The sequence below is a fragment of the Echinops telfairi genome, unplaced genomic scaffold, assembly GCF_000313985.2.
Source record: "Echinops telfairi isolate 266 unplaced genomic scaffold, ASM31398v2 ScPeMD7_60;HRSCAF=208, whole genome shotgun sequence".
NCBI classification, from domain to species: domain Eukaryota; kingdom Metazoa; phylum Chordata; class Mammalia; order Afrosoricida; family Tenrecidae; genus Echinops; species Echinops telfairi.
Genome location: NW_022103958.1, coordinates 38,653,131 through 38,668,120, shown reverse-complemented (window position 1 = coordinate 38,668,120; position 14,990 = coordinate 38,653,131). Strand labels below are relative to the sequence as shown.

Below are 14,990 nucleotides of genomic sequence, written 5' to 3'. Positions count from 1 at the left end.
CTTGTCCCACTATCATGCTCAGCCTTCATTTGGGTTTTAGTAATTCCTCTTGGTTATATTGCCCCTGATCAAGCCCTACCAGGCCACCTACACACTCCTCGCCATCAATTTTGGATCACTATCGTTCCCTTGTCCCTGGGGTTGCTGACAACCACTTCCTTTCCCCTGCCGCCCCCTCCGTCCAGTCCCCCAACCATCGGTCCTGTTATTTTCTCCTCCAGATTGTTTATCCTACCTATCTTATCTAGATAGACTTGCAGAGATAATTTTATGCACAAGAAACAAGACAGGGCAAAACAAAGCAACAAAAGTAAACAAAACAGAAAAAACAAAAAAGCCAATGACCAAAAAAAGGCTGTAAATAGTTCAAGGTCTGTTTACAGCTACTGTATATTTTAAAAATAAGTCAGATAATAATTTGAAGTTATCTCAAAAATTAAGAGAATTTAACAAAAATTAAGGTTTTTCATAAAGAACTGAAAAGTCATATATCAGTACTAAATTATGCAATACCAGATGTGTACATGCACATTCTCCCTTAGTGTCTTGGTGTTTCTCATATTATTGAAACAATAAACAGCAAGTATTTCTAAAATCTTCTTTAAAAGTTGTTAGCTTCTGGGGGGCGAGAAAGGAGAAACCAATCACAATAATCTACATAAAACCCCTTCCCTGGGGGATGGACAACAGAAAAGTGGGTGAAGGGAGACATTGGACAGTGCAAGAAATGGGAAAAAAAATGATAAATTATCAAGAGTAAGGGAGGGAGAGAGGGAAATGAGAAGCTGATATCAAGGGCTCAAGTAGAAAGAAAATGTCTTGAGAATGATGATGGCAACAAATGTACAAATGTGCTTGACACAATGGATGGATGGATGGATTGTGATAAGAGTTTGTTGTACATGCCCCCAATAAAATGATTAAAAATTAATTAATTAAAGTTGTTGTCCTCAGTTACATATAAAATCACACTATAGCTTAGTCATAAAATGCTTTCTTACTGTCAAAGCAATAGGGAGCTAAATGGAAGTATGGTCAGCTCTTGTAAGAGCACTTTCCCATATGCTTTTGTAAGTGGAAGCTTCTCTCCAGCTTCTCGAGGTTCATAGCCATAGTAACACTAGTTTCCAGTATTGCCAACAGCAGGAGCAAGATGATGCTTACCCAAGGGCAGCCAGCTGAGTAACATCAACTACCTTTCCTTTCAGTCTTTTGCCTCGGGTTCTCCTCCCCTTCTTACTCTTAAATGCTGAGAAACCGTTTCCAGAGTGTGTCACATCAAAGTTTTGCTATTCAACTGAAATTCTAAGGACAAGCTCTGTAATAATAAAATGATAAAACTGTCCATAGGAGTCCCAAAGTTGTAAAGGTTGGCAGAAGCAGACTGTCACCGCTTTCTCCCAAGAGTGGTGGACCTTTAGGCTAGCAGCCAAGCACTTGACCACGACACCACCAGGGCTCCTAGACTCTGTAACAGTGATTCAAATACTTCTCAAAGTGTAAGGCTAAACCAAAACAAAGATGTTTTTGTTACATATCCATTGTGTAAGCTTCCCTATTACTGATTGTATGCAATAAAATATTCAAATGCTAGTAGACACATTTATTCTTAGATAGCAAAAATGATCAACTTACTGTACTTATGTGAATTAAGGAGGGAGCATGGTGTGGTAAAAAATGTGACTATTAAGTGACCTCAGATTACTACATATGTAGATCCACGAAATGAATCAAGCCCTACCCTATCTTTCCAAATGTCATAAAACTCTTCTATGATCTTTATGGACTGAAATAAAGATGAATTAAATAGTATTTAAAGAAAAATGGTATCTCACGTACCTCCAAGAGATATCCAAGTAGAACTCTGCTTGCAAGTACTTACCAAGAAGGGGGTTTTAGGGTTAAATCAATGTAAACGTAACTCACCAAAATAGCTCGAAAAACAGTAGAGCCAATTCCCTCTGCTACTTCATATTCTCCTTTCTCATTAGGACGTGTGAAGTTATGTTCTCTGCCCGAACCAAACATCCTATGATAGCCAATAATGGAGAAATACATACACAGGGTACTTCTCAAAAACAAACAAACAATTTCAAATTATATCACTAAATAAATTCAAGAATATTCAGCATAATTCACTCCAGTAAACAGTACAAATGAAGCAATATTAAAAGTATTTCCTGTGTACTAAGAACAATGGTATACAGATTCTCTACAGAGTCTTCATAAGCAATAATTAAATTAAATGATAAAATTCAGAAGCCAAAGAGTCTCCTATCTCCTCAAATAGAAGGAAATCAATCAATCTAGGGGAAAATTAACTTTTATTTTAATTAATCTTGTCAGAAGGAAAAAAATATAATCATTATTTGTGCCCTTCTCTTAAAACTCGTATCTTCATTATAAAAATGAATACTACAATGTAGTACATATAACTACACTGTGAAAAAGTGGTTAGGTTTTTGCACTTTTCATAATCTTAATAAATGTAAGAAATCTTGCTCAAAATTCTTATGCTTATATCCTAGAAATGAAAAACAAGCAACTGAATACTTGTAGAAAGGAGTACTGGGTAGAGAACTTGAATAAAGAAGTGAAAGGTAGAAGAAAAGTTTAAAGTAAATAGGAAATTAATATTCTTAATATTATTTTTATTTCTTCATATTAATTTTAACACGGGAAAAATAGAAATAGATTTGCTTTTTCAAGGCACTGTAATGGCTCCTAACTTTGAAAAGAAGCAATTTGCAAAACATGTCTTTACAATGAAGCTTACTGTGCACGTCTAAGAAAATTTGAAGTTGTGATTATTTTTAAAAGTTGAATCTTTGAATGCAGTAACACCTTATCCCCCAAGTAATATGACTGATCTAAGTACTCTAGTCAACCATGGCACAATTTGAATCACTTCCCTCTTTTGTTGTATCTTAGAACCATAAAGAACAAAACTTTTTTATTTTAAAGTTTCCAAAAGAATGCCGATGCTTTTTACAGTTTCTGTGAATATTAGCTTTCATCCCCAAAGATAAGGCATAGTCCACTGCCAAGAAAAGGGGCCTTCACTGGTTATTTAAAAAGACAGTCTTTCAGATATCGAAAATCATGTAATTTTCTCAAATACTTGAAACTTTTTACAAAAGGTTCCATAACAATGAATAGATTTCTGTTGTTGTTTTAAAGAAAACAACGCCTAACTAATTGCAGCAGAATTTCTAATATCTACTTTCATTGCATCTTTCTTTAAAGTTTAGGGGAAATATAAGGTATTATTAACACTGTCAAGTCATCCTCCTAGCAACTTTCATCAAACAGGCTTCCCTCTCAAGTCAAATAACTCACAGCCATCTAGTTGATTATGATCGTACAGGGCAGAACTGCCTCTGTGAGTTTCCGAGACTGTTAATCTTTAGGGGAGTAACAGAGCAGCTGGTGGTTTCAAACTGCTTACCTTTCAGTTAGCAGCCCAACAAGTAACCACTACATCACCAGGCTTCCTCCTACACTACTAAAAATACATAAAAGCCTAGAGTTTAAGCACTTTTGTGTTATAGATATGAAGTCTGGTGTCACTGTAAAACCAGGTAGCTAAGGGAAATGAACATAGTGTCAGAATTTATCCTATCTTGCAAGACAGTGACAAATCTATCTTGGTGATTTTCTTTCTCTCATTCCCCAAGTTATTCACATCTAGAAATAAAACGTTTGTACCTCGTGTAAGCTTTTATTTCATTTTACTTTATATTAAAGTGAACAAACATCGATTGAATTTATAATTAAAAAATATTTGATGCTAGTCTTGAAATACTGAAAAATAGTCAACATTGTCAGTATCTTCCAAAGGTTGTTGTTGGCTGCAAACTTTACATTAATCTAATTCTGGGAGCCAGCAGATTAGATGACTGTTGCCTCCTTTATTTTTTAAGTATCGCCATCAAAATAACAATTTATGCTGACCTTATAACAAAAAAAATTTTTTTTCTCTAACACTGTTAATATCCTTTTTTATTTGAGAACCCAAGCACAGAAAATCATACAATCACTACTAAATACACCTTGCTAGATTTAATCTCTGGTTTCAACCTGTAGATGTCTTTCAGTATCTTGGCTTCATTAACTAATGCCTTTACTATTTCTACTGATACTGCCAAGAATGTTAGAAATAAAAGCAAAGTCAAGGATTCGATCTATTAATTATACAAGTAATGTAACCTCCAAAGCTCCTTTCTTTTTTCTGTAAAATAGGAACACTAAAGTTTAAGATTTTGCTATAAACCTTAAGTGGCAATTAAATTAATGGGTGTGAAGTATTTAATAATTAGTAATACACAGATTGCAATACAAACCTGCCCAACATTGTATTTGGCTGTGCAGTAAAAATGGATGGGTCTACAACAAATCTAGTATTATCCACTATTAGTGTCACTCGTTCTGATGTTCTTATGTTCCGAGCTCCTTCTTTTGCATTTTCATAGACAAATACCATCTCCCCGGACGTCTTACAGCTACCATCTGAACTGGACTGACTACTGTTTCTGCTGCTGTTCCCAGCACTGCTACTGGAACCATTTGGGGATGCTTTCTGAGGACGAGGGCTGCTTGGACGAGAGGAACTGTGATCTTTTTCTCGTTCTGAAATGAAAGATGTAAACAGAACTGTGCATTTTTTTTCTTTAAAATTTTTGAAATATATGTATCTTTTCACATTTTAATAGTTGACTTTAAAAAGTTGTTTTAAATGATGGAATTCTGATATTTTGCTTCAAATAACAAGAATCCTTATAGGATACTATAAATATTCACTCATTTTACAGGAAGAAAACTCAAAACACTAAAATATTTTCTAAATAAATCTTTGTGAACTTTTAAAAAGTTATTTTTATTGAGTAATGTTGGCCCAAAGATTCCTATTAAAGTAAACTTTGGATTATTGCTCTGCTGAGGAAAAGATATGTAAAGCGAATTAATACTCTCATAATTCAAATAAATAAGAATTGAATATTAATAAAAGATTAAGACTATCAACTTAGGTGATTTTAAACCCTAAAAGTATTAAAACTCTTTTGAGAACAACAGTATAAACTTTGGTATCTCGCTGTGTTAATAGAGGGATTCTAAAACCAGCAATTTAATAACAAAAGGAAGATTAAAAGGGAAAGGGGGAAAAGTTAACTTTGAACAGTACGAGGTATTTATTTTTTTCAAATGGTTTTTAATGCTCACCAGATGCAGCTGATAAATGTGCAGCTTTCTTGTCATTCTCACTTTCGTTAGTGAAAGTACTGCTATAAGCTTTACAGAATTACAAAAATTATTGTCTATAATTTTAATAGGTAGAAAACATTATTAAAATTCAAAGGCTTTCCATAGATAAAGATAGAAAAATAAGAACTAACATTTTATGATAGGAAGTTTCCTTAAGAGGCAAGATTACTAACTTTCGAAGGTGACCTAAAAATGCACCTCCATCTCATCAGATTTTGCCAAATTCCTCCCATGACCCAGGCTACTGAGAACACTTGGTGCAGCATTACTGGTTATACAATTACGTTCGCTGTATCCCTAAACATAACTGACATCTCCCTTTCTTTTATTACTGTTTCCACACAATGCTGACAGCCTCCCAAAAGCAAAATCTGCTAAAGTAATACAATTATTTTACTATATGTTCTTATTCTCCACAAAGACACTGAACTTTGCAGGTTACTAACAATTACTATGTATCATTTTGTTGGGCTTTGGTTTGTAAGTATTAGTCAGATATCAAGGTCCTACTTATACAGTGACCACTTGTCTGCATAATTAGATGTCTGACTATGTTTTAGTTACTAGATAAAGGCATTTGGCTGTGTGGATCATAATAAATCATGGATAATGTAAAGAGTGGGAATTCCAGAGCACCTTAGGTGTGCTCATGGGAATGCAGTACACAGGACCAAAAGCAATCATTAAAAAAGAACAAGAGGATGCTGGCGGGTTTAAAAAGAGGAAAGGTGTGTATCAGAGTCCTTTCTTTCAACATACTAATTCAATTACTGTGGTGAGCAAATGGTCCAAGAACCTGAATGAACTATGTCTTAGTGGAAACACTAGACTAACACTCCTTGTTTAGACATAAATGGTTTTACTAGAGGAATAAGTACACTTCATAAAATGGAGAACATGCTTCCTTAAGAAACGATACATACTCATAAGTGTTCTTTATTGTAGGAGCAGTTGTTTTTATTTAAGTAGCAAAGCCAACAAAGGAAGCTGGTTGCATATTAAAAAGTATGGAAGAAAATTTACAAGGAATTGTCAAATCGCAAACCTATTTAACATCCAAAAATCAAAACTAAACTCACTGCCATCAAGTCTATTCTGACTCATAGTGACCCATAGGACAGAGTAACAAACCGCCCTGTGGGTTTCTAAGACTGTAACTCTTGCAGGAGTACAAAGCCTAATATTTCCTCCCGGAGAGAAGCTAGTAGTTAGAACTACTGACCTTGTATTTAGCAGCCCCCAACATGTAGCCACTATTATCACCAGGATCGAGCAAAACATTACTCTTTTATCTCCTGACACAGCTTGACTAAGGTGGGATTTATAAAGCATACGATGGAAGCATTTTTGGTGGGGTCTTGTGACTGAGTGTATGACTCACTCTGTCAGCAAGTTGGTTCTAACTCACACCATATAGGGCAGGGTAGAACTGTTCCTGTGGGTTTCCCGATCCTGGAACTCTTTATGGGAATAGAAAACCTCATCTCCCCCCGCCCCCCACCCCACCCCCGGGGACCCCCTAGGGCAACAGTTCTCAACCTGTGGGTCACAACCCCTTTGGAGGTTGAACGGACCTTTCACAGGGGTTGCCCAATGCATAACAGTAGCAAAATTACAGTTATGAAATAGCAATGAAGTTATTTTATGGTTGGGGGGTCATCACAACATGACGAACTGTATTAAAGGGTCACAGCATAAGGAAGGTTGAGAACCACTGCCCTAGGGGTTTCAAACTGATAACCTTGTGGTTAGCAGCCCAATGCAAAACCATTGTGCCATTAGGGCTTTAAAGGAGTATAGATCAGGTCAACTCCAATAGAAATCCTTGAAATGGTAAATTCATTGACTTGGTTGATAAGAGAAGATTAATCATCTGTAATCTGAAAGCTCTGGAATGTCAAGCACTATTTACCTAGCTTAAGGGGCAGAGAAGATTGCTGAGACAAATTTAACAAACACAAAACAATTCTTCACCTAAATTAGAAAGTCTCATACTTGTCTTTTTAGAATTCCAATAGTAACACTTTGATACAGAAAAAGGCTGACTGGATTTCTTAAAAAGAGTAGAAATTAAAATCTTAATTTTAAATAGAGTTCCAATTTAGGTATAGAGTCATCCTGTTCAGATACAGCATTTTGACTTTTCTAAGCTTCACTGATACCAGTATATGAAGACTACACCAGGATTAGAGGAAGCCACGTAAAACCTGCAATACGCAGCTGACAAACCTTACTTGTTGAAAGTGAAGAGAACCTGAAGCAAGTACTGTTAGAGATGAAAGACTACAACACTGAATATGGATCACACCTCCTTGATATAAAGAAAACAAAAATCCTAACAAATAGATAATACAATATTTATGATATTATTAGATGCTGTCGAGTCAGTTCCAATTCATAGTGACCTCATCTGTTCTGTTAAATGAAAACACCACCCAGTCACAATTGTTTTTATGTTTGAGCCCATTGTTACAGCAACTATATCAATCCATCTTGCCAAGACTCTTCCACTTTTTCATGACCTTTACCATGCATGATGTCCTTCTCCGTCCAGGGTCTGGTTCCTCTTGGTAATATGTCATGTCCAAAGTATCTGAGACAATGTCTTCTCATTCTTGTTTCTAAAGAGCATTCTGTCTATACCTCTTCCAAGACAGATTTATTATTTCTTCTGGTAGTCCAAGGCATATTCAATAGTATTTACCAATATCATAATTCAAATCCGTCCATTCTTCAGGCTACCTTATTAATTGCCCAGCTTTTAGAGGCATACGTGGCAAATGAAAATACCATGGCTCAAGTAAGTGGCGCCTTAGTCTGCAAAGTCACATCTTATCTGGAGCAAGAGGTCTTTCATGGCAGATTTATCCAACCCAGCATGGTGTTTGGTTTCTTCACTACTGTTTCTTTGGGCGTCGATTGTGAATCCAAGTAAAATGGCATCTTGAACAATTTCCACCTTTTATTTATTCTATCCATCGATCATGTTGCTTCTTAGTGGCCCAGTTGTGAGAATTTTTGCTTTCTTTATGTTGAGTGTTGTATTAGTCTAGGTACTTTGGAGAAACAAATCCACAGCAACTCACGTGATAAGAGAGTTTTATGCAAAGAAAATGTGCATCACGAAAACATCCCAACCCAATGCTGCCCAAGTCCACAAGTCCAACATTAACCCATACCCAACACCAGTCCACAAAGTCCTTCACCTCACAAAGCAGAGGCAATAATGCCGACTGCAGGAGGAAAGCTGAGTCAGTGAACGTGTAAGCATCTCAGCACTGGCAGGGGTCTCCACATGGCTGCTCCAGCACCCAGAGCTGCATCGGGATAGATCCATGTGGCTTCTCCTTGGGGATGTCTTGTAGGAAATCCATCTTGCAAGCCGAAGCAGGGAACTGCTAAGGCAGCTGCACCCGATGCAACCATCACAAAACAAGAGACCCGAATAGAAAGCGAGGCTTCACCACCCATTTATCCCTCCGCCTTTCAACCAGACCCACATGTGATTATCGGCCAGGCTGGCACAATTAACTAACTCAAGTGTAATTCATAATGCAGACTATATAGTCTTTGATCTTCACCAATAAGTGCTTTAAGTCCTCTTTGCTTTCAGCAACGTTGTGATATCCACATATCACAGACTGTTAGTGAGTTTTCCTTTACCACTGTTAATTATTCTTTCATTAAGGAGGCCTGGGGTGCAATGGGTTAAGGACTGGGCCGCTAAACAAAAAAAATGTGACATGGGAAAAAGATAACTCAGCAGTGGGTTAATTCTGCTCAAATCCTGGGCCTGGGAGACTATTCTCTCTTTCTTTTAGCTAATCAAATGCATTGGTCTTCTGTTTCTGTATTCACTGTCCATCTTTCATGTGCATCTGAAACAACTGAAAATACCATGGCTTGGATCAGGTGCACCTTAATCCTCAAAGTGAGGCAACTTGAGAGGCAGTCTTGTCTTGCAAGATCATGATAAACTAAGAAATACTGAAGTTGTCCCAAGCTTTCCCTTTACTCAGATCTTTAATTAATGCCCAGTAAACAGGAATTAAGAAATTAAATGATGCATAGGAGAAATGTCACAATGTCTTTAAAGTATTAAAAAGCAAAGATGCCACTCTGAAGATTAAGGTGCACCTGATCCAAGCCACGATGTTTTCAGTTGTTTCATATGCATATGAAAGCCGGACAAAGAAGCCAGAAGAATCAATGCATTTGAATTATGGTGCTGGTGAGAAGTAGTGAACGTATTATGAACTGCCAGACGAAAGAACAAATCTGTCTTGGAAGAAGTACAGCCAGAAAGTTCCTTAGAAGCAAAGAGTAAGATTTCATCTCACTTGATTTTGGACATGTGATCAGAACTAGTCTCTGGAGAAGGACACCATGCTTAGAACACAGAGGATCAGTGAAAAAGAGGAAGACCCTCTTTGAGACAGACAGTCACGGTTGCTGCAACAATGAGCTCGAACATGACTCTGACTATGAGAATGGCACAGGACCAGCAGCTGTTTCCTTCTGGTTTCACAGGTTTGCTCGGAGTCGACACCAATCAACTGCACCGAACAACGACAGTTATTTATACTTGTGTTGATTCTTAGCTAGTACTATTCTAATTTCAAGGATGTACTTAGACACTGACAGCTTCCCTGCATAATTAGCTTCTAATATACATTGTTTTTATTTACAACAGACTATCAGAAATGGCCTCACAAAGTACTCAATGGCAGTGAGTTTGAGTTTAACTCGTCAAGGCATTTAATTTGCTCCTTTCCTCAAGAGAAAATAAATATCCAGCAAGCTGATACTACGTAGGCATCTCTGCTTCAAGCTGTAACTGGTGTGTTAGTCATACACTATGCTCATCTGGGGCAATAAATTTCATTTATAGTAATGAGTAGGAAGGAGGAAGAAGACCTTAACTCCTTGCTAACAAAGTAAAATACACTTCCCCTTTCATTTTCTATTTTATTACTAAGTTTGAAGTATCATCAAAAATACCTCTGTGCTGCTGACTATTCTAGCTTTCATTTCCTTTGTTGGTATGATTAAGCCAGAGATTACTATCAATAATTTACAATACTAAAAATTGTTTTAAAATAAACCATCACTTTGTATCTCATAAGAGAATCAATTTCAAATTACTTCTTTTTGAAGACTCTCTCAGACTCTTAAAAATGTTATCTTTAAATTGTATTTCAAAAAAAATGTTTTAAGCTGTTTTTTCCCAGCAAGAACCTAAAAGAGGGGGAATAAAAGGTGAAAAGAAACTAACTGTAGTCTGAAGTTTTAGATACAATTCATTGTCAATACTATTTTTTAAAGGTAAATGCATGCTTTTAAGAACTGTTTGGAAAGTTAGTCAAGTGTACATACCAGCATGGTGTTGTCGTGTTGGAGAAGTGACATTTCTAATACAAGGAGTGAGCTGAGACTCTGTCCTTTCATGCGATGAATCTCGTGATCTGTCACTTGACCTTCGTCTATCTCTTGATCTCTCATGTCCTCCACTAGCACCATGTAGACTCATTTTCGTGTGGTTGACTGCTCCTTTAGTAACACGTGAGGGAGTACTGATACATGAAAGGGGGGAAAATAACCATAAAAGCAAAGCTAAGGTTACAAATTCCTTTAAATAAAAACTTGATTATAAAATCACTAATATTTTGTAGCATGAAAATAAAATGCTACTTTCTTATCCTAAAACCTAGTTTACATGCAAGTTTTATAAACTCTGAAATATCATGTCTTTAAAAATCACATAATTCAAATGAGAAAACTAATGCCTAGAGAGGTTAAATGACATCTGAGAGTCAGCAGAAGTAGCAGTTGTCATCATTACAATACAAATCATGCAGCTCTCCTAAATATTACTCAAATGTTCTTTTGAGTTTTTTGATTGGGGGGGGTGAGGTGGGGATATTTTCTTAAGGTCTGAAAAGCATTTACCTGAAATAGTAAATGTTAGTGACTATAAATAAAGTGAAAGAATTTTTTAAAAGTTAAAATATCTTAGAGTAAACTAGCTAAAATGTTTTAAGTTCAGCAATTCATTCACACATTTATTAAGTTACAGGCAGCATTGAGGTAGCACAATGCTGTGTTAAATGCCAATGGAAAGAGAAGCTTCCTCAAGGAGCTTATGATCCAAGGGTACTGCAAAAACAAACTTATGTAACTTCAAACAATTTTCGCTATTCCAAATATAAAACTTCTAAATAAATCTCAACCATATAACTATTAAATGAGTGACAGATGAGAAATGCTTTGGGATCTCAGAGGAAGCTTATCACTCTACATTAGCAATGGTCACTGACACCAGAGTCTGGCACAGACCAAAGCCACGGCTGTAAAGCTGATTCTGACTCCTAGTAACTCTAAAGAAAGAACTGCCCCATTGGGTTTCATAGGCTGTAAATCTTTACAGACTGCCCTATCTTCCTTCTGAAGATTCCAACCTTTCAGTTAATAGGCCCATTTTGCCACCAGAGATCCTAACAAATAGAGGTAAATTTCAATAACCAAAATACATTGACAAAAATGTGAGAGCCAGAGCTAAAGCAATTTGAAATATACCATCTTAGCATACACTCTGGTTCCTAACTTAAAAATGAAGGCTTTTAGCAAAATGAGAAAATTTTATTATTTGCTAAGATTCGTGTGAATAAATAAGTAAAATGATCAGCAATATATAACCTGGAACAATAAAAACACCCATTAAATGTCTATTTAGTATGGATTGGGATAAGAGTTGTATGAGCCCCTAATAAAATGATTTTTTTTAAATAATAAGTGTCCATTTATTAGTTATGACTGATGAAAATATTAAAGCTCAAAATTACATGATTTGCTCAGAATCATACAGTGCTTAGTGACAATATTAGTCCCACTAGAACTTACATTTTTGGGTTATTCCAGTGATCCAATGCATGACATTATAAGGCTCTACTTCACATCAAAAATCACACGTTAAAATTTAATCTTGATAGTTCAGAAATCATTTTAAATCCTGTAGTGTCTCAGGATTATCTCCTTTGTTGGCATATTAACTATAATGCTTTGTTTTGTTATTTTAGTGGTTTCTTTCATAAGAAAATCACTCACTACTTTATTAAAACAGACTTCAAAGACAAAAGACAGGGGTGAAACTGTACCCTGAAAGGTAATTCTAGGGAAATAGAGCTAAACTATAATCAGCCCTGGTAGTGCTGTCAGGTGAGTGTTAGGCTGCTAACAGCAAGGTCATCAGTTCAAATAACAAGGGGCTCCGTGGGATAAAGATGCAGCTGTCTTTTCCCTGAACGATGCACAACTCTGGAAACGACTATATAGGGTCACTAAGAGTTCAAATAGACTCAATGACAGTAAATTTGGATCACGCTCTATCAGTCATTTTGTCTTATAAGCCTACTATGGGGGAAAAGCCCTACTTCCACTTTCTCTGGGGAGTGGGGTAGTCAGGCTTGCACCGTGGAAGACCAGCCCACGGCCATGGAGTCCATTCCCAGTCATTTAGAGAGAGCCGCTTCAAAGGGTATTCTCGGCTGTCATCTTTATGGAAGCAGACTGTCAGGTCTTTCTTCCATTGTGTCACTGGGTGGATTCATACTATCAACATTTAGGATTAGTACCCAAACCCAAACCAACTGACAGCTAGTCTATGCTGACTCCCAGCAATATACGGTTTCCAAAACTATAAATCTTTACAGGAGCAAATGGTGGGTTCTAACTGCTGACCTAATTTGTGTCACCCAGGGATTTGTTATTCAACAAAGATAAAGAACAAACCCAAAAGCCCAACCGTGTTCATGTTAAAAATCTTAAAAAGTAAGAACAATGGCATTTCTGACTCATTTCCTGAAATTGAAAAAATATTCCATACAAACAGAATGAAGATTATATATAGAAAAATTAGCCTCTTAAATTATGCTAGCTGCTAAATTTGAATCATCTTCAATTATTATAAGAAAGCACATTTTCTAAATGTGAATTGAACTGATATTCTAACAGGTCAGATGTAAACACAATTATAAATAAGGCAAATGCAAGCTAAATATTTCCATGGAATAAAAAAGCCAATCAGACTGATAAATTGAAAAAGCATTTGGACCAGACAGCTCTACAACTAAAAGATCAGACACACAAAGCTTTCTGGTGAAATGTTGGCTTCATTTCTAAAGTTCTTAGGCTTTAAATAAATCCAAAAAACACACCTCCAGCTTTTTATCCTCAAATGGAATGGACTTTGAACCAGAATTAAAAATCAGATGTTACGGAAAATTAAGTTTACCCTACAGTACCTAATTAAATAATTTTGTATCAGGATAGCATTATTAAGGTGAAAGCAATTAATATGCTAGACGAAAATGAGGACATGAAAACTAAATGGGGACAACTGTTTCATGTTACGTTTAGTTTGAGATACACAAATTGAGGACAGGCACAGAAATAGAGCTTCACTAACGGCTTCCAGTCAAGATGGGAGAAACAAGGACTAAATTACTCTCTTGCTTGAAACAACCAGGAGACACTTGACAAACAATATAAGAAACAATGGTTTGCAAGGCACCATATATATCAGGCAAGAAAGCTAAGTGATCCCGTAAGCATGGAAAACAAAGTAAGATGACCCAAATTACTACCCTGAGACTTTCCAGAATACATACAAGGAAGAGATTATGTAGGCAGAATCACACAGACGAGTTACAGACACATAGTGAAGAAGTTGGGGACAATACGGGCTACTGTTTGGGGAAGACAGCAGGACAGAGGGAAACACAGATCTACAGAGAATTCTCTGTGAACTTTGAGCTAAGTACAAATAAACCAACACACGCATGTGAGGGAACTACAGAAGGCTGAAAAAACACAGCAACTCAAGGAATAGAGAAAATGGCATCCAGCACTCTATTGGGTCAGGCATCAGTGCTTGGTCCAACCAATCAAACTAAAAAACCTCAAATCCGTATGCCATTAGGGAGAAAATCAGAAGGGTCTTAACTTCACTTTTCAAATTTTAAAACATCCAACAGGATTAAATTGTTTCCAACCCGGTGCTCCAAAATGTGAATGAAACATGCCGGTGTGGAGTAGGGAACCAGTGGAGAGATCTGGGGGGCCGGTCCCAATTCCAACTACTAAGTGGAAACCTGCCCCTCCACCCAGAAGAATTTATTTCAAAGGACAGCATTGAATCTGCAGATCCGGGAGAGGGACATAGCTGATCAGAGCACACGGGTGCAGATGACGGGGGAGGAGTAGAGAGTGGAGCACATCCTGGCCCACCAGGCCATAAGGATGATCTTCCTAATTAGCGCAGCCAGTCCACAGAGAGGACCACATGACCAGCCCCTCTATGAGACATGACGGCCCTCACTGACCCATAGCCCTACAGGTGACAACACCAGAGACACAGTGTGGGAGAAGCACCTGACCTGATCCCGCCACACAGAGGCAAAACACCAAGGGGGTGCAACAGAACAGCAAGGGAACGGAGCAGCAAGGTCCCCAGGGAATGTTGAAGGTGGACTTTGGGGTCAGGGCATGGTGGACTGGAAAACACTCCTAAAGGCCAACAAACAATCCTTGAACTAACTACAAGCTTTTCTTTCTTGTAGTGTTGTGTTTTGGGTTTTTTTTGTCATTGGTTTGTTGTTGTTGTTGTTATTGTATATTGTTGCTTCGTTTTGCTCTGTCTTGTTTTTGTGCATGTTATTATCTCTGCAGGT

At 37.1% G+C, this 14,990-nt stretch overlaps 1 protein-coding gene across 4 annotated transcripts in view; it reads right to left on the bottom strand.

Moving 5' to 3' along the window:
- BTBD10 (BTB domain containing 10) overlaps positions 1–14,990 on the bottom strand; it is a 74,005-nt gene that overhangs the window by 22,330 nt on the left and 36,685 nt on the right. For all 4 annotated transcript variants that reach the window (XM_004711557.2, XM_045291133.1, XM_045291134.1 and 1 more), the window contains 3 exons: positions 10,639–10,835; positions 4,344–4,629; positions 1,927–2,029 (listed from right to left, as the gene is read on the bottom strand). In XM_004711557.2, the coding sequence (XP_004711614.1) occupies positions 1,927–2,029; positions 4,344–4,629; positions 10,639–10,835 (586 nt within the window). The remainder of the gene's footprint in view (positions 1–1,926; positions 2,030–4,343; positions 4,630–10,638; positions 10,836–14,990) is intronic.